General features: G+C 46.5%; 1 protein-coding gene across 1 annotated transcript in view; it reads right to left on the bottom strand.

Moving 5' to 3' along the window:
* The window catches only part of RPS6KA5 (ribosomal protein S6 kinase A5), a 628,800-nt gene extending 617,265 nt beyond the window's left edge, over nt 1-11,535 (bottom strand). Inside the window, exon 1 of the mRNA XM_078660052.1 lies at nt 11,238-11,535. Within this exon, the coding sequence (XP_078516178.1) occupies nt 11,238-11,301 (64 nt within the window). The 5' untranslated portion in view covers nt 11,302-11,535. The remainder of the gene's footprint in view (nt 1-11,237) is intronic.
* Between the last annotated feature and the right edge of the window lie 7,042 nt (nt 11,536-18,577).

The raw sequence follows: 18,577 nt of genomic DNA, 5'->3' as shown, positions 1-18,577 counted from the left end.
AGAGCCACAACCCATTCCCTTCCCGATACCCTCCAAGTTCCCCCAGACTTCGATGTTAAAAACCCAAAGCTTAAACCTTGGTATCTCCAAACAATTAGACACGCTAAAGCTGCCAGCTAGTGTTGACAAAAGAGTTGCTGCACATACAAAAAAACGTCTTGCCAGATCAATTTATGCTCGTAAAAAGGCCAAAATTGCGAGGGCACATTTCTTTAATAATCGCCGTCTCTTGGCCTCAAATAGAGCAGGTACTAGTGCCCCGCCGGCCAATACTTGCCCTACTGGTGTGGTCACCGGTACCAGTATAGATAGCATAGTCCTAGACACAACAACGGGGGAATCACTCCCGATTTTAGCTGAGGGAGCCCCTGAGGAACTATTAGGTGACCCTGGTAAGCTACAGGGGGGTGATGAAGTTTTCCTCAAAACTGTATGGGACACTTTGAAAAGGCTTCTATCCCCCCTGGAACTCCGACTCTCACGAATCGAAAATAATCTATTAGAAATGGACAAGACAATTGTTACTCTAGCAAGTCTTGGCTTAAAGCAGTTGGAGGCAAATACTTTACTGGGTGTCGAGAGCATCCCACAGGCTCCAGCGGTACCTGCATCGGCCCCACCCCCGCCTAACCCTAAACCCATACCAAAACCTCGCACTAAGGACTGCAACCCCTTGGCCACTAACCCCCACCCTATTGCCCCAATTTCTTGCCCTCTACAAGACAAAGCACCTACAAAAAGGGCCAACCAGGCTAGTGTCCAGCAAACAAATAAGAGTGTGAACCCACGCACTTACTCCAAGGGAGTTAGAGATGGAAATCGACATAATTTTCGTGGAGGCTACATTGATTTACCACCAGATGCCAGGTCTTATGTTGTAGTGTTGGCAGGTGTGCCTGTTCTGGAGCCATGGTCTCAAGAGGATCATTGTTCATTAAAGAACAAGGCTATCCATTGGCTTAACGTAAATAGACAACTACCGAACAATCTTAGAAGTAACATCCTAATGGTTCTCAGGGTTCCTTGGGTAGGCCCTTCATTCAAGTCTATCCCGGGTGATTGCATTGTTATTTCCTTTGCAGATCCAAAGACAGCCCACCATCTATGTTCTTGGGATGCACGGGGTGATAACTCTGGTATTACTGTTAAGCCACTCACCTTCTTTTATCCCCCACGACTACACACAAACCTAGGAGGGAATTGGTCTACAGTCCACAATACTACATGGGGTGGACGAAGGGAAGGTTGGCAAGGTCAAAATGGTTGGTGGGAAGGGGTCCCCACCTCAAACAGGTTTGGTTGCCTCGACGAGGTCGATTGACTTCGGAGGGACAATGCGCCAGCTTATTATCCTAAATCCACCCCTATGCCTGTGTTTTCTGCTCCTACCCGTCTAGAAGTTTGTGTAGAAAATGTTGTCCCCTTCGAACTAACAGGTTATGTTCCAAGACATGTAATCAAGCTTCCCACCACTAATTTACATGCAACTTATGTTGTTGTTGATACACCCTTGGAGGGCTCACCACCTGTTTTGAAACCTGTATTCGGCTATATTGAGACCAAAGCCGAAGAGGCAGGTCCATCTGAGGTGCTACCATCTAGAGTTTTAGTGAGTCCTCCAGGGGTGGCTTCCTGCAACATAGTTGGGCCAAGGGGTGGTATAGTACTGTCCCCTGCTACGCCTGTACGCATGACCTCCCCAGTAGTCCCCCCATTGGATACACTTAACATACTATCCTGGAATGTTGCAGGGGTTAGGGGTAGCTTGAATTCAGAAGATTGGTTGGAGTTTGTGGACAGTTTTGATATCATTCTGCTACAGGAAACCTGGGCACCCGATCCAGTTCATAGAGTAGGTTTTGTAAATTTTTTTAAACCAGCTATAAAGGGTGCCAAAGGGCGTGCTTCTGGGGGTCTGTTGATCTGGGTGAAACAGTCATTTGGATATCATCCATCTGAGATATTTGTAGATAACCCGGACCTTCTGGTAATTAAATTGAGCAAAGAGGGCCACCGGGACATGAATATTATTAATGTTTATGCACGAGGGCTCCCAGGGGGCCGTCGCCCAGCTGTGTTGGATGTATTGGACCACCTTCTCGCAGGACAGGCCAGAGAAGATTTTGTCCTCCTGGCAGGTGATTTTAACTGCACCTTTGAGCCGTTATATGTAGCCGGTGACAGCTGGGGCTCTGCAGAAGACGCAGTTTGGAATATCCCGGATCTACTGGTAAATAAAACTGTTAAAGCTACTGAGGCCGCGTTGAATTGGATGGCTCTGTGCCTTACCTGGGGGCTCAGGGCAATAAACGGTCGGTCAGGTTCTGACTTGGGTGCTAACTACACCTTTGATAACGGATTGAGGAAAAGCAGGATTGATTATTTCCTGTTGAAGTTGGAATTCTGGCCGCAGCTGGAAGATATGGAAGTTGTACCTCGCCCAGAAAGCGACCATAACCCCCTCTCACTCAAATTGAAGCTCCCAGGTATGAAGAGACTAAAAGAACCCGACATCACCCAGACAGGGGACGTTCTCTTGACCAATGACCGTAGAAGGTTGAAATGGTCTAGGCTAGCGGGCGATGAGACCCTCCAGGAGTGTGTTGAGATTGTGGTTTCTAAATCGTTAGGCGACATTATGGGTGAGGATTTGCAGGGGGGCGGATCTGTAAATACTGTTATTGACCTTCATGAGCGCTGCTTTAACGAGCTCAAATCCCTCCTCTCTCTACCAGGTCAGAAGGGCATTGTTAAACAGAATGCAATCCGCCAGAAATGGTATAACAAAAAATGCAGGGAGGCCCACAGACATCTTGTTAAAGAGGTCAAGTCCCGCAATATGTGTGCGGTTAAGGCAGCTAGGGTGTTATATAAGAAAGTTCAGTGGGAAGCCAAACGGGAGTGGGAGGATATGTATTGGTCTGATCTCCTGGACGCCTCTACCTCAAACAACCAGCTTAAGTTCTGGAACTTAGTGAAATGGGGTAGGGATTCTGACTCACATACCCCTACAAATCATGTGTCCCCTGAAGCCTGGGTGAGCCACTATTCGGCCCAATTCTGTGCCGAAACATCCGAACCCCCTTTCAATCTGGATGAGGTACCTTTGCCACCCACTCGCGGGGAGAGACTCATATTCACAGATACCGAGGTAGAGCTAGCACTCGGCTTGACCCAGCGGGGAAAAGCACCTGGTATGGACTTAATTCCTGCAGACCTGTTTAAAGCCAACCCCGCTCTTTGGGTGCCTTACATAACAAAGATCGCCAATGCAATAGCTAATGGGGCAAGAATCCCTTGGTCTTGGAAGGGAGCGGAGATACTCCCTATCCACAAAAAAGGCGATGGGTCTAATCAGGGCAATTATCGCCCGATTAGCCTTATCGACTCCCTCCAAAAAATTATTGCACGTATGGTTCTGAGTAGAGTTCAAGGCTGGATTGAACTAGAGGACATTCTATCTCCTATGCAAGCAGGCTTCAGATCTGGAACGAGCACCATCGATCAGGTGTTCAGATTTTGTCTGATCTACTGGAAGGTGGTTTTGCTCGGCGGTGGTACCATCTTTGCCGCTTTTATTGATCTGAAGTCTGCTTTCGATCTCGTGCCGAGGGTTAAACTGTGGTGTGTCCTGAGGGACTTGGGCCTACCAAGGGAACTTCTTGATCTGATAGTTAAAATGCATGAGGATAATTATGCTAGGGTGAGATGGGGAGGCCAGGGACAAGTATCAAAATCTTTCTCCGTGACCCGTGGTATTCGCCAGGGCTGCGTCCTGGCCCCAACACTTTTTCTGCTTCTTATTGATCAAGTGGTCAAGTTCTTTACAGATACCCCCACTGACGCCCCTTTGTTGGCAGGGTTGAAGTTTCCAATGCTTATCTTTGCCGATGACACTCTGCTCCTCTCGAAAACACGTAGCGGACTCCAGCGGGCGCTGGACCGCTTCGAGGAGTTTTGTGCCATTAATGACCTTAAGGTAAACGTTGGTAAAACCAAGTTCATGGTTTTCAATAGGAGACATTTTGTCCGGAGCTCCGTAAGTCTGAGTGGAGTTAACCTGGAACAAGTTGAAACCATGACGTACCTGGGGGTTACCCTGGACCGCCGTCTGGGTTGGAAAGATCAGGTCAGTGCCCAACAGCTCAAGTTTGCCCGACTCACTGGTTGCCTTCTGAGTGAGCAAAGGAGATCAATTACCAAACGGGTTTCCCCAGCGTTAAAAATTTATGACACCAAGATCAACACCGCAATTTTATATGATGCTGATCTCTGGGGCTATATTGATCTCTCCAGCCTATTCAGAACCCAGTGTAAGTTCCTAAGGGGCTTGATTGGGCTACCCCAATCTTCACCTTCTATACCCCTGTGTTTGGACATGGGATGTAACCCCATCAATGAGATGGCTAGATTTAGACTGGTGGCTTTCTGGAGGCGCTTATGGACATCCCCTGACCTTATCCTTTTTGCTAGGGAACTGGCCGAAGTTAGGTCAATTGGGGGATCGGGGAGAATCCCCTGGCTAAAAAGCGTAAAAACCATCTTGATTGAAATGGGTTTAGAACATTTGTGGATTTCCCCTAGCACTAATGCTTTCCCATCCAAACAGGATTTCAAGGCACTGTACTGGGCCTCGGCCCGCTTATCATTAATAACTGCCTCCAGCTCTGTTGGTCTCACAGGAAGATTTCTGACTATTAAGTTGGATCCCTCCCGTGAGATCTACTGGGACATTATTACGAAACAGCTGGACAAGAAGCTTTACCATCAGTTTCGGGTAGGATCACTGCCCTTGAACTCCTTTACAAAACAAGCATTTGCAATGCAATAGGTTTCGCATTAGGAAAAGTTTGAGCTTTTAGTATTGTAAATGGCATTGGCTATTTTTTTTTGCAGTAGTTACGTTTTGTTTTTATAAAAAGGGACATATAAAATATGTTGCATATTGACTTATAATGATGCAGCCCACCTATGACTTATGCAGGATGTAGCCTACTGCACAGATAAGTTGTGTGTTTTTACATTATGAATGCACAGCTTCTTGCAGAGACTAGTTCGGAGGGTACTGTAGTATTTGCAACATTAAAGTGTTTTTTGTGCCTCAGAAGCGTAGATTTTGTACACAGCTCTGATGACGCACCTCAGGCACGGGGCTGACAGTTATTATTCACACAGCTCTGATGATGCACCTCACGCACGGGTTCACAGCTGTTATTATTCACACAGCTCTGATGATGCACCTCACGCACGGGGCTGACAGTTATTATTCACACAGCTCTAACGACGCGCCTCAGGCACGGACTCACAGCTGTTATTATTCACACAGCTCTGATGATGCACCTCTGGCACGGGCTCACAGCTGTTATTATTCACACAGCTCTGATGATGCATGCTTGGCCGGGCTTAAAGCTGTTATTATTCACACAGCTCTGATGATGCACCTCACGCACAAGGCTGACACAGTTATTATTCACACAGCTCTGATGATGCACCTCAGCACGGGGCTCACAGCTGTTATTATTCACACAGCTCTGATGATGCACCTCATGCACAACCTCACATCTGTAATTATTCACACACAGTGATGACCCCGGGGGCAGCCTGCACCTTCCTACGCTACTGTCTCTGCATATCACAATAAGTCTGGTAATGGGCAAACTGTCCTGGTTGGCATGACATGAGGAAGTCTGGTAATGGGCAAACTGTCCTGGTTGGCATGACATGAGTAGGGAAATTTTAAGGAAAAAAATGCAAAATTCATTTTCACAACCTCTTCCTTGAACTTTGCCAAGCAAACTATTTTAAAAAGACCCATGAAGACGCCCGCCTGATTTTTCCACTATGTGCTAGCAACATATGGGGGAAAGACTTAAACGAAGGGCCACAGCTAAAGTGCACTCATTGGATTCAAAACAGAGTTGGTAGGATTCTGGCATCTGACACATTTACACTTTTTAAATCCGCACTAGGGACACAAACATCCAACAATATCCAGTTTGCTGTGAGAATAAGGCATCATTTTCCCTTCGAATATTGAGCAATTTAAATGTTACTGCAAGCAAAATGATGGGGGAACATACATGTACTGTATGCAGCCTATGCAGTAAAATCAGAAACATTGACCGTAGTAATTCCCACTAATTCCCCCACAGCAAGTTATCAGATGCTTCCATTACAAATCCAGATTGCACTTTAACTTCATTTTAAAACACATCAGCACTGCAATATGGTGGCTTGTGAACAGGTAGGTGTACAGTAGCCATAGCTGCCAAAGTTTGAGATTGCTATGTGTGACATTTTCATAATTTCAGTGTAATTATGAGTGACATTTCAACATCTATGAGTGACATTTTCTCATCAGCAAAATCAAGCAATGAAGACGAGGGGAACATATTAATATCATCACAGTATCCACGTCACAATATCAACTGCTTATTAAAAAATTGTCTTACCATCATCTAGGTGAGGCATACGTCAAGTGCATTATGACGATCCCCTGGACAACTTCAGAGGTAGCAGATTGGTTGTCGGGCTCTCATAACATTGTTAACTAAATCTGTCCTTGCACTTTTTGGCGCTCCATAAACTGCAGGCATGCTCGGGCCGCCAGCCACCGCGGGAGGCCGTAGCAATTAGAGTTTGACCCCCGGCCCTCCTCCAGTGATAGTCGCGCAGGCCTTGGCACTGTCCTCCCACTGTGCATGAAGACGACCCCCTGGACAACTTCAGAGTTTGAGGTAGCAGATTGGTTGTCGGGCTCTCATAACACTGTTTACCAAATCTGCCCTTGAACTTTATGGTGCTCCACAAATTGCAGGCAGGCGGGGGCCGTGGGAATTAGAGTTTGCCCCCACAGCCTTCCTCCAGTGATGGTCGCCCAGGCCTGGGCACTGTCCTGTTACTGACTCTTGCCGATCCCCACCCAGTGCCATGCTGCAGAAATGAGACAGTCCTGGGGGCCCTGATTAACTCGCCAGCAGCCCCACTGTGTGAGGGACTTAGACGATGCCCACACTTTTTCAAAACAGAGGCCACAGGCTTATATTACAACTCCAAGGGAGGCGTGCAGCCGCATATTTAGATGGCTGCAACCGCAGGCGATGAAGACTCGGGGGAAAGATAGACCTGCCACTGATCCGAAGAGCTGGCTGAGATGAGGTGGGAGCACGGAATAGGAGAGGACCAACTTCTACAGTTCGTGAGCCGGAGAGCCCCTTTCTGAGACCTTGCTTGAAAGGGGGAGGATCAGACTGGCAGGCTAGGACCTCGCAGTGGTGAGGGGACAGACGGCGGCAGCTGAGGACGGCACCTTTGACACTGAGAGGTGGGAAGGAGAACAGGCCCAAACTGCACTAATGCATCACCAGTGCAGATCAGACTGCGATGGAGGAACGGCCCGGAGAACGCGTCGGCCCTGCTGAAGGTGGGAACAGTCACGGGCGCGGGCCGAGACACAGGCTGAGCGTCCTGTTGCTAATAGTGCATTGAGGGTTGGATTGACCCCTACTGCACTGCTGTTTTGCCTGAGCGGGTTGCCTCGGGGACAGAGAGACGATCCTGGCACGAAGGGCTTTGGCCTGGCCAGAGAGTTCCGGGCGGGGCCGCCCACTAACAGACTGTCTGTCTGTCCTGGCGGCTCCTGTGTCACCGACTCCCTTCCGTCGGCCGCAGAAAAATATTGAATTTTCTCCTCAATAACAGCTAAGAAGCACGTGGCAGACCGGGTCGGAAAGAGCCCGCGGCTGATGGCGCCATGATTATATTAAAGCTCCCTCCGGCCAATATTATATGCCTGCTACGCCTGGAGTGCCCACAAAATTGCCTGCTCCCTTCAGCTCGAAAAACATACTCCTCGCGCTCGGCGGCACTGAGACGTGCGCACGCAATTACAACAAGCAAACATCTAAAATGGCAGAGCAAAACGGTAATCATGATGTGCCCCAGCCCACCACTGAAGAACATAAACCCAAAGCTAAGAGAACAGGACTTACTCTGGCCGCATACTGTAGTGATGTAATGCGTGGACAGGGCAACGAATGAAGAGTAAAGCGGTTCATACTGTTTATCGTGGTGTAGTATCTCCGACTCACTAGTAAAAGAAACAAGAAGCCGTGAGCGTGCACACTCCCGAACTTCCGGTTTTGGGATGTGCACGCTCACGGCTGTCGTGGGGCGGGACTTCCGTCTTTACGAGAAGCCCGCGCCCACGGAGTGGATGGCCAGAGGACCGGTGGCAGCTGAGGCCGCTGATGCGGTAAGTGGGCCATAGTGGGGGGCGCGGTGTGTGTCTTTGTGACTGTGTGTGTGTGTGCGTGCGTCTGTCTGCGCGCGTCTGTCTGCGCGTCTGTCTGTGTGTGTGTCTGTGTGTATGCCTGTGCCTGCAAGGCATTATGGGCTGCGCCGCATATTAAATGAGCGGCTCTCCCGCTGCTCCGGGGAGAGCCACGCTGGCGCTTCGCCGCTTCCTGGGCCATAGATGGGGGGTCTCTGTGTGTAGGTGCGGCGGCGACGGGGGTATGTGTGCCCGTGTATGGATGTGTATGTGCGCATGCGTGAGTGCTGTGTATGCGTGTGGCTGTGATGTGCGCATGCGTGAATGTTGGTGCGCGTTCAAGCAGCTGAATCCAGCCGGGGAGAAGCGCGTGACAGTTTTTTGTCCGTCATTCCCCCGTGTCAGCTCGCTATAAGTCTCTAGCCTGGACGCATCCTTCGGATGCGATTTCCAGGCGAGACCTAAAAATGGGCTAACGGAACAACCGAATTTTGTAGTTGTTGTACAAGCTATAAAGAAACAGAGGGCCATTTCCTGTTCGCCTGCCCGATCTATTCATTGCCCCGTACAAAATAGCTAAAACCTCTGTTCCAGCACCTCCCTTTCAGAAGGTCCTCGGAGGCTATTCAGGTTTTAAAAACCAATACCTCAGAGATGATCGTGGTGAGTGTAGCCAAATTCTTAGGGTGGGCTTGGGCCATTAGGGCAAGAAGTAGACAACATATTAGGGCTTCATAAATCCTTTACAAAGGATCACTTACATTATCCCCAACTAAATTCTGTAATACTGTATATAGTCTGAGGTATGCTCCCTGTATTTTTGTTTGTCTCATAAATTTTAATATGCTATGGTCAGGTTTGTCTTGTATTTCTGTATGTTTAATAACTTTTTAAACAATGGCGTTAGTGTTTTCTAAAATATTGTAATTATAATGAAATGTGTTTTAATATTGTCTTTTATGATTTTGATATCGAAATAAAGACTTTAAAACCTGAACCTGAATAGCAATACACTCTTGCCTGTCTCTAGAGGATATAGAAGATCCACATACTCTCCAGGGGAGTAGAGCCCTTGAGACAGGAGGATGAACAAACAACAAGGTAGAGGCGGGTAAGCCAGCAAAGTCAGAGAAAGTTGAGCTAGGGATCTGGCTTGGCTATGAGATCCAAAGCAGGAGCCAAGTCATCACAAAATTTGACATGCAAATCATGCAACAAATGCCTTGTAAGATATAATATAATAAACGGTTTAAATTTTTTTAAAAACTGTTATTTCTTCAACAAATGTGTTATTTAATCTTGAATTTTAGGAGTGCATAGATTGATATTTATTGAAAATATTTGTCTCTAAACATAAACTTAGAAACATTCAAATTATTCTGCGCCCTGATGACATTGCCATGAACCAACCAAGAAAGATGTCAATTTGTCAGGAAAACTGTACATAAGAAAAGGCATTTACCATAATAAGTGAAGCAACATCCATTGCCCATTAAACCATACTGGATTAATTTTTTGTACAGCGCACATCCTGAACTGAATTACTAAACGGTCCTTTCAAATTGGTTGCTCAAAGAACAAGGCAATAGCTTCACCGATGTGAGAGCTATTGGCTTTGCCAATGTCTTTTAGCCATGTTGTACAGCAGAATGGCTGTGCAACACGGTTAGAAATAAAGTTAGAAAAAAGCAATATTCGCAGCAGTACTGGGCGCTGCCTCATAGCATGGGGGGGGGGGGGGCAGGCGGAAGGGGTAAGAAAAGACAGGGAAGGGAGTGAGGGTACCGACAAGAAAGGACGACGGGGAGAGGTGGGGCAGTAGGGGCAGTGCAAGCGAGAACCTAGGCACATAACAGAGATGGGGGCTGTGAGTGGGAAGTAGCAACACAGAGAAGGGGAGTGTGAGAGGCGGGAAGAAGAAATAGTACCTCAATCACAGCGTGAGCAGCAGACACATTAATCAAGATTACACAATCTGTGCTTGGTCCATGGTCCACACAAAAGAAAAGGAAAATAAGCAGGTCCTTGCAGGCCTATTAGGAGCCAACAAAGAAGAGTAACAATGCAATTAACGAATGGTAAGCAACAAGCGGGCTCAAAGCCATTCATAGAAAACCATACCACTCACAACAGAGCATGCACTGTCAGCAGGTGAGACCTAAAAATGAGGAACTGTGAATTAAATCAATGTGCCTAGGATCACACAATTTGGTCAACTGGTGAAGCTAGGGATTTAAACAGCTTTCCTGATTGCAACTTGTAAAGTTACGTCCCTGTAGGTTTACCTTCTTCTTTGATCTCCCATTTAACAGCAAATTGTTCATTTCTTTAATAAGGTCAATTAGAGCTCAAGATTCAATAAATACAAAATATTCCGCGGAGATCAAAAGAAATGCAGGGCAGTCGTTTTTCTTGCTGGCTTACCCCTACTAGGTTTGTATGGCTCACCATCACAATAAATGCAACTAAATAGATGAGCAAAATAGGGCTCAGGGATGTCACAAAGGATGCTCAAGTTACAGTTGTTCTTGATACACAAATAAAACGCAGCTAGCCACAGAGAGACATTCATTTACTTGGTCTGCCTTCGTTTCAAGAAGAAAAACTGATTTTACACATCCACTCAGCCGTCCGGAGTTTAATTGTCTACCTTTCAAAAGCCGCACTGTGGCGTGAGTGGAGCAGAGCCTGCGGTGCTTACTCCGACTCTCTGTTTTGATGCCAGTCCCATGAAACATGGGTCGAGACAGACCTTTGGCTCGAGCCCTGCGTGAATTTCCGACCTGCGAGGACAGGTGGTCCAGCGAGCACATGTTGCCTCGTAGGACAGGGTTTGAGGTGAACCTCCTCGTCTCCAAGGTAAACGTTAATCCCTTGCTTTTTTCCGGAGAACAGTGTAAAGAGCCCATGCTTGCCGGCTCTCTCTTGGTTTTCGGGGTTCTATGCTCCACAGCAACACACTTACCATTGGTCAGCTGGTGTTTGACGGTGTGCAGCTCCTCCGATCCGCCAGCCGGAGCCTCCTCCATCTTACCCTCCTCACTGCAGGCTCCGCTCTGACAGGCGTCTCATTGCCTAGGGGAACTTGGGGGCAAGACAATACCTGCCAGTACCTTGGAGCATGTGGACTGCGTGGCTCAATGCTAAAACACTCTTCCCTCCACGCCGCCTAAAAAGATTTACAACCCTACTACGCACCGCAACCACCATCTCAGGGGCTGTCTAGTTGACCCAGCGGTGCTGTCAGGAGCCAGCCTCCCATTGGCCATGCGCTCCCAGCAGCCGCCATCTCATTGGTTAGCTGCATTCAGCAGCCATTCGTCAATTGGATGGAAGGATTCGGCTGTAAACAAACAGTACAACCTGGAAGGGCGTGAACATAGAAGAAACACAACCGTGGTACACTCACTGTGCTGTGCATGGCACGGGAGTGGAAGACACACTACTATTTGGCAGCAGCGGAATAGTAAGAAAGAGTAGCATGGCATCCCCAGTTCTTAGGCGTAATAATGTCAAACTAAATACGCTAGAAGCAGAACTACACTACCAAGTGCCACGCCTAACACTTTTCAAACACATACAGACAACTCCCCCAACAACTATATAGCAATGGATTGATATCTGCTATTCACCACAATATTCGGATTATTTCCTTTCCTTCCTTCATGACTCTCTTTAGTTGCGTTCTTCTCAGAACTGCCAGCCTGCCCTGTGTTACGTATCTCAGGTTAGTCTAACACATGCTACTGATGTGGCACTTTTAGCCTGATAATCAATCCTAAATTCTACTGATGAACCTGGAGCAGTGTAAATCTCCTTTAGAATTTTGTTGCTATCAAATGGCATTGCATAATTGAATATAAAGCACATTAGGCTTCACAATAAGGAATGATAGGTATTGTAGTGTCTTGTAGTTATTAACCCGTTCGGTGCTGATGACGGCTCCCGGCTGTCATGAGTTACGGAGGGCGTGTGCTGATGACGGCCGGGAGCCGTCATGACCACGCCTGCGATCGGAATGTGCCGCACAGGCGCAGAATTCCGGCCGCAGCCAGGGGGTTAGCAGGACCCTTTCCCTCATGGACACCATAGAAGAATGACATAAGCGTTTGGGTGTGGTTAATAAAGTTCATGAAGCAGTGCATACAGTTAATGGTTGCACTAAGAAGAATAATGACATGCACTACAAAGCTCAGTGTGTGGCGTTGTCATTTACATGCTACCGGGCTAGGGAGGACACTGCAACTGGCGACGAGTTAGAGGATCTGTAACCCGTAGTAATGAGTGTGCTCTCCCTGAGAGTTTGCTGAGGTCGAGCAGAAAGTTCAGTCACAGATGGCCCGAAATCTGCTAGTAAGGTAGAAAGAAGAGTTACTGTGGCGCAGCATAACACAGAGCTAGCATACATGCAGTGACAAGTAGGTACAGAAAAGAACAGAAGGCCACGATAGCCAGGTGCAGAAGCGCGCTACAAGCTAAAGCATCCATGTGCCAAGAAACACTAAGGGCAGTGAAAACCAGGTATGATGCAGAAAGATGAGAACAGTGACAACAATGCACATGAGAAAAAGCAGTCACTCACCGATATAGACGACAAAAAGACCATACAACATGGGTACTCGCAAACATTTTTCTTGGGGCCACAAAGAGCTGTCTGTGGTGTGACCGAGGGCCATACCGATGGCAGCAGGGTGGCGGGAGGGGCTCTGGGATTCTGTAAGGAGGTTTAAAAATAAATTAAACGAGCAAGCATTTATTTTCAAGTTAATAAATGCTTGCCTGTTTCTTTAACATTTTTACTCAATATTAGTGGTCAGCAACTAAACAGTAGCTTGTGCTGCTGTTCACCAGGGGGCTGCTTGTAAAGGTTAGGAGGGTCGCAAGAAGCCCCCGGGCGTACTTTGAGCATCACTGCCATAAAACATCAGATCGCCCATGACAACACTGATGCAAGCACGCAGCTGGGGCTTAAGGATGGTATGAACGAAGCATGTACCAGGGGGCAGCAGATGGCGACAGAGCGAGTCCGGCTCTCGACAGCAGCATGTTTCACAGGTGGTTATGATGCCGCCATGTTCTTGAAACCAAAGCTTCCATTCGATACTGCCAAAAAACAGAATATTGGCGCCAGATAGACTGGATCGAAAAATTCAATGATTTCAGCAACACATTAGAAGAAGCAGATGACAACAAGATCATCAAATACCTAAAGAACCTTGCAGGTGACGGAGTGAAGGGAGCAATAGAGAAAATACCCCAAGTTGATGAACTATTTTACCAACAGATTAAGGTGGCATTAGCAATCACGTTTCATCCACTGTAGAATGTTGACTATGAAAGGTACATCTTCAACTAAGCCAGACAACAAGTTGGAGAAATAATGGGTGAGTTTGGTGAAAGACTTGAGGCTCTCATCAAGCATTACAAATTCAATGATGAAGAAGCCATCCTCGTGACTCCAAAGGACCAATCCACACCCAGGACTAGACTAACTATGCTGAACTAGGGCATACCTCAGAAGGAGGTAGGGTGGGAGAAATGAAAGCTGAGCTATTGTTCATCGGCCATTGTTACTTGACAAATGATTATTGGCAAGAACCCACGTTTCGCCCACTGAGATTGGACTGTTTTCAGATGTGACTGAGCATATCCACTGGATTCCAATGAAACACAATAAAATTTGTAGAGTCATCAATGCTTGCCTTTTTGACACATTATGTCTGGAGAGAGTGCTTATGGCTGCCAGTGCAGAAGAACATGCAGATCGACAAACTGCTGATATGGAAGCTTAAGTAGCTCAGAGTGAATCAGCATTGAACATGAAAAGTAAGCAGAGACACAAGGTCGAGGGCGATAAAGTGATGTCTCTGAGGAAAAGAAATTGTGTTTCCGATGCGGATTCTCCTTTTTGCACGGGGGTAAATGTCCCGCCATTGGATAGACATGCAAAGGCTGCAGGAAAGAGAACCATTTTGTAACTGTTTGCAAAGCGAAAGAAAAACCGACAAGGTCACATCGAGGAGAGAAAATGGATGCCAGAAATGTCCATAAACCCTCTAACCACGCCCACAAGATCAAGTGGCGATACCTATTGAAGCATGTAAAATTAATTGAGATTGACCATTATCTAAATCATCCTCCAAAGGTTCCTCAATGTCATTGTCGAGCGACAGTGAGTAAAATAACTGTGCACTGATAATGTCAACTGGTAAACGGCGTGAGCATGTGGGTTTGGCTTCATGCAGAGAAGAGTCCAATTCCAAGCGAGATCAATACGTGAAACCACGTTCCTTTGGACATTGCCCCAAGAACACACTAAAGGGGAATCGTTGTTCCATACCTTTTATCATTGACAATGGTGCATCGATAAACATCATGCCAGCAGAGAAGTACAATGAACTGTCACCAGTACTCTGTCTCACACCTTTGAAGACAAGGGTATACATGTGGGCTCCCTTCAAGCCATTGCAAAGTCAAGGATCATTTGTAGCCACCATGAGAAGACGAAAGTACAAGCACCAATTCATGTTCTTCCAGATACTTTGTCAAGTGCATGTTTACTCCATTTCAGTACAGTTACTGACATGGGTCTGATTTCCATGAACTATAACATAAATGCACATGCAAATATAGTGAGTCAGTTCCCCTCATTGTTTCATGGACTAGGAAAGCTTAAGAACATGGAAGTGCAACTTCATATCAATTTGTCCTGTTTCTCAACGACATTGTCAAATTGCGTTTCACCTTCAAGAAGCTGCTTAGAAAGAACTGGAAACGCTGTTCAAGTATGATATCATTGAACGCTCTACTGGTTCTACCCCATGGGTTTCACCCATAGTGGTAGTGCCCAAAAAGGACAGTGGAGATACCGTGTGAATCTGTGTCGACACGTGCCAAGCTAGCAAGGCTATTGAGAGAGAATGACATCCAGGCCCGCACGTTGCAGACATGATTATACAGCTGAATGGTGCCAAAGTTTTTTCTCGTTTTGATCTGAACAAGGGGTATTATCAATTCTAACTAGAGGAAAACTGCAGGTACATTACCACCTTTTTGGCCCATAATAGTTTTGGGGTGTCATCAGCTGGAGAACTGTTTCAGGATATCATTCACCACATAATACAGCCTGTCACACATGCCTTTGATTATAGTGTTGATTTGCTGGTATTTAGGGCCACTCGAAAGGAACCTGACAAAGCCCTTAAACAAGTATGTCTCTTGCTGGCTGATGCCGGTCTCACTTTAAATGCAGAAAAGCGTGAGTTTCACAAAACAAACCTGAAATTCTTGGATAATATTTCCTATGAAAAGTGTATGATATCAGATCCGGCTAAAGTATAAGCCATGCCGTCCACTACTCTACCACAAGATGTGATCATCCTACGATCCGTCCTTGCCATTGCCACTGTTCCAGGTACATTCAGGATTTTTCCACAGTTGATGCCCCTTTAAGAGACTTGACAAAAAGAACGCTATGTTCTAATGGTCACCTGAATGCGAAACAAGCTTTAAGAAAATCAACATGCAATTGAGAAATATACCAAAATTGTCTATTTTGAACGAAAACTTCATTCTAAGTTTGAAGTAGATGCCAGCCCAGTGGGGTGGGTGTGGTCCTTTCCCAGCACAGTAGACACGACAACCCTCAAAGACACATTGTGACTTATGCAAGCAAGAGTCTGTCGCAGACCAAAGTGCTTATTCCCAACCTGAAAAAGAAAGCATAGGTGTAGCTTGGGTTTTTGAATACCTCCATGGGTTTCTATATGGAAAGCACTTCACTCTTGCCACTGACTACCAGGCATTGTTCCCCATTTCAAAGAATCCAAAGGCCAAGATGCCTCTTCATACAAGAGGTGGGGTTGAGATTGCAAGAGTACGATTACACTATCGTTCATAAGCCAGGGACAGATCAGAATCCCACTGACTACTTTTCACGAGTGCCAGTGTAGTGTCACAGTACACCTCTACCGTTTCATCAGCCTTGCATGACTAGGTCTAGAAGACTTGTTCAAGCACCTCGACGACTCATTGAGGAACTGTGATGTATATATGTAATATCTGTACTTTTTATTTAACAGAGGGGGAGATGTAGTGTCTTGTAGATATGAATAGCGGGACCCTTCTGGTCCCTGATGGACTCCGTAGGAGAATGATGTGATTGTTTGGGTGTGGTTTATACAGTTCATGATGCAGTGTGTGCAGTTAACGGTTGCACTCTAAAGAATAAAGATATGTACTACAGAGCTCCATGTGTGGCGTAGTCATTTTCATGCTTCGGCACTGAGGAGGATGCTACAGGTATTAAAATGAAAATCATGAAGGTTTAATAAAAGTTTAAAGGCATTACAGAAAGCAAAATCAATGACAAAGAGTCACCAGTTAATTATTTGTCACATGAAAGCATGAATTTCACAATAAAATACAAATCATGAAATTGCAGAACACACTACAGAGTGCTTTCTCCCAAAGATCTGGGGAAAGTGAGCACAGCACCCTCTGGCTGAAGATCATTTTATAGTGGAATATAAAATAATCTATGAATTCTGGTGTGTGAATGTGCAAATGCCTAAAGATACCATCAAATCATATTACAGAAAGAACAATACAGTTTAAAATTACATTTTTCATTACTGTCCCACAGACTTTTTCAGTACAATTGCCATCCCTGGTGCTCTTGTGACACCTTCTAGTTAGTACATATTCTTTTACAACTCGAGGTTAAGTTCTCATGAAAAATTACACTGCGGTCCCAATCAGTGAGACTTGGGAATGCATTAACTTTGCTAACATAGCATGAGAAGGAAGCTTGAGAATGAAGTATCTTTGTACATGAGAGAATGACATTGTGTCCAAAACATTGCCTACAAAATATCACTCCTATGCTGGATGCACAGCGTGTAAAGGACAGAAAGATGACTGCATGCGGGAAAAAGATGGCGACAGGCAGCAAAAACCATTTGGAAAGCAAGGCCTACATTATTCACATTAAAATAAACACACTTTCTCATTAAAATATCTTAAATTCATTATGGTAACACTCCGTGTTAATACAAATACGCATTTTCATTAAAACCGGTATACAAAAAGTGATATATCTCCACAAGGATGGGATATTATCACGCACGTGTGACACTTGGCAGGGTTAAACAGAGCAAATACACAGCTCTCTGTCTCGTCCGCAGCTGCTTGCAAGAGACAGGTGCCAAGGTCTTTTGGTTAATTGATCAGCCCTGCTTCTACACCATTGACGTCAAAGTCCCTGGCCTGGGGACCTGCAATAAATAAAATTACTTTCATACACCAAGCAGTAAAGAAATACTTCTTCAATGAGATTTGGATTGCTGATGGTGTTCATTCACCTCAAACAGCTTGCCTCACCAAAGCACATTCATCATGAAAACTATACACGTGGGCATGGCTGAGCGCCACAAGATGGCTGATGCGTATTGCTGTGGCTCCGGCTGGAGGGCCTATCATCTGAAAACTTTGCGGAAGGCCCATCGCCAGTGAAAAGGCTTCCCACCTGAAGTTTTGGACTAGAAGGGGTGCTTTCTGCTACTGTGTCGTGACGGCTGCAAGGACTTTGAGGCAGCTGGGCTGGATGGAGCCTCGCCCGGGAGTGGCAGTAGCCACAAAGCGCATACAATGCTCTTTCCCTGCCCCCACCAGTTGGGGGGCACACAGTACAATATTTTAAAATTGTTATTCCTTTGCTTTGCGCCGAGCGCCCGCTCTTTCTACATTTTTTTTGCCTGCGCCGCTTAGAGGGAATTACAGGGAGCTCTTACCCGCATTTAATTCCTGCACACCCACACTTCGTGGGGTAGAAGGGACTCGGGGGCACTGTGTAATCATCGCGCCATCTTGGATTGGGGAGAAGGATTTCCTCACGGAGCGCCATCTTGGGTGAGGGAGAGCCACTCGCCCTGCCAGGACCCACGCATTGGAGGAGGAGGTAATAAAAGTAGGACCTCCTACCTCGCTCAGGCAGACTACAAGCTTCCAGCATTCGCACTGCGTGTAAAACGCTCTTCTTGCATTTTAATATTTTAAAATTGTTATTCCTTTGCTTTGCGCCGAGCGCCCGCTCTTTCTACATTTCTTTTGCCTGCGCCACTTAGAGGGAATTACAGGGAGCTCTTACCCGCATTTAATTCCTGCACACCCACACTTCGTGGGGTAGAAGGGACTCGGGGGCACTGTGTAATCATCGCGCCGGTTTCAGAGTGCCATCTTGGATTGGGGAGAAGGATTTCCTCACGGAGCGCCATCTTGGGTGAGGGAGAGCCACTCGCCCTGCCA

The sequence above is a fragment of the Lissotriton helveticus genome, chromosome 9 (assembly GCF_964261635.1).
Source record: "Lissotriton helveticus chromosome 9, aLisHel1.1, whole genome shotgun sequence".
In the NCBI taxonomy this organism is placed as follows: Eukaryota; Metazoa; Chordata; class Amphibia; order Caudata; family Salamandridae; genus Lissotriton; species Lissotriton helveticus.
This window is presented reverse-complemented; position numbering and strand designations above follow the sequence as displayed.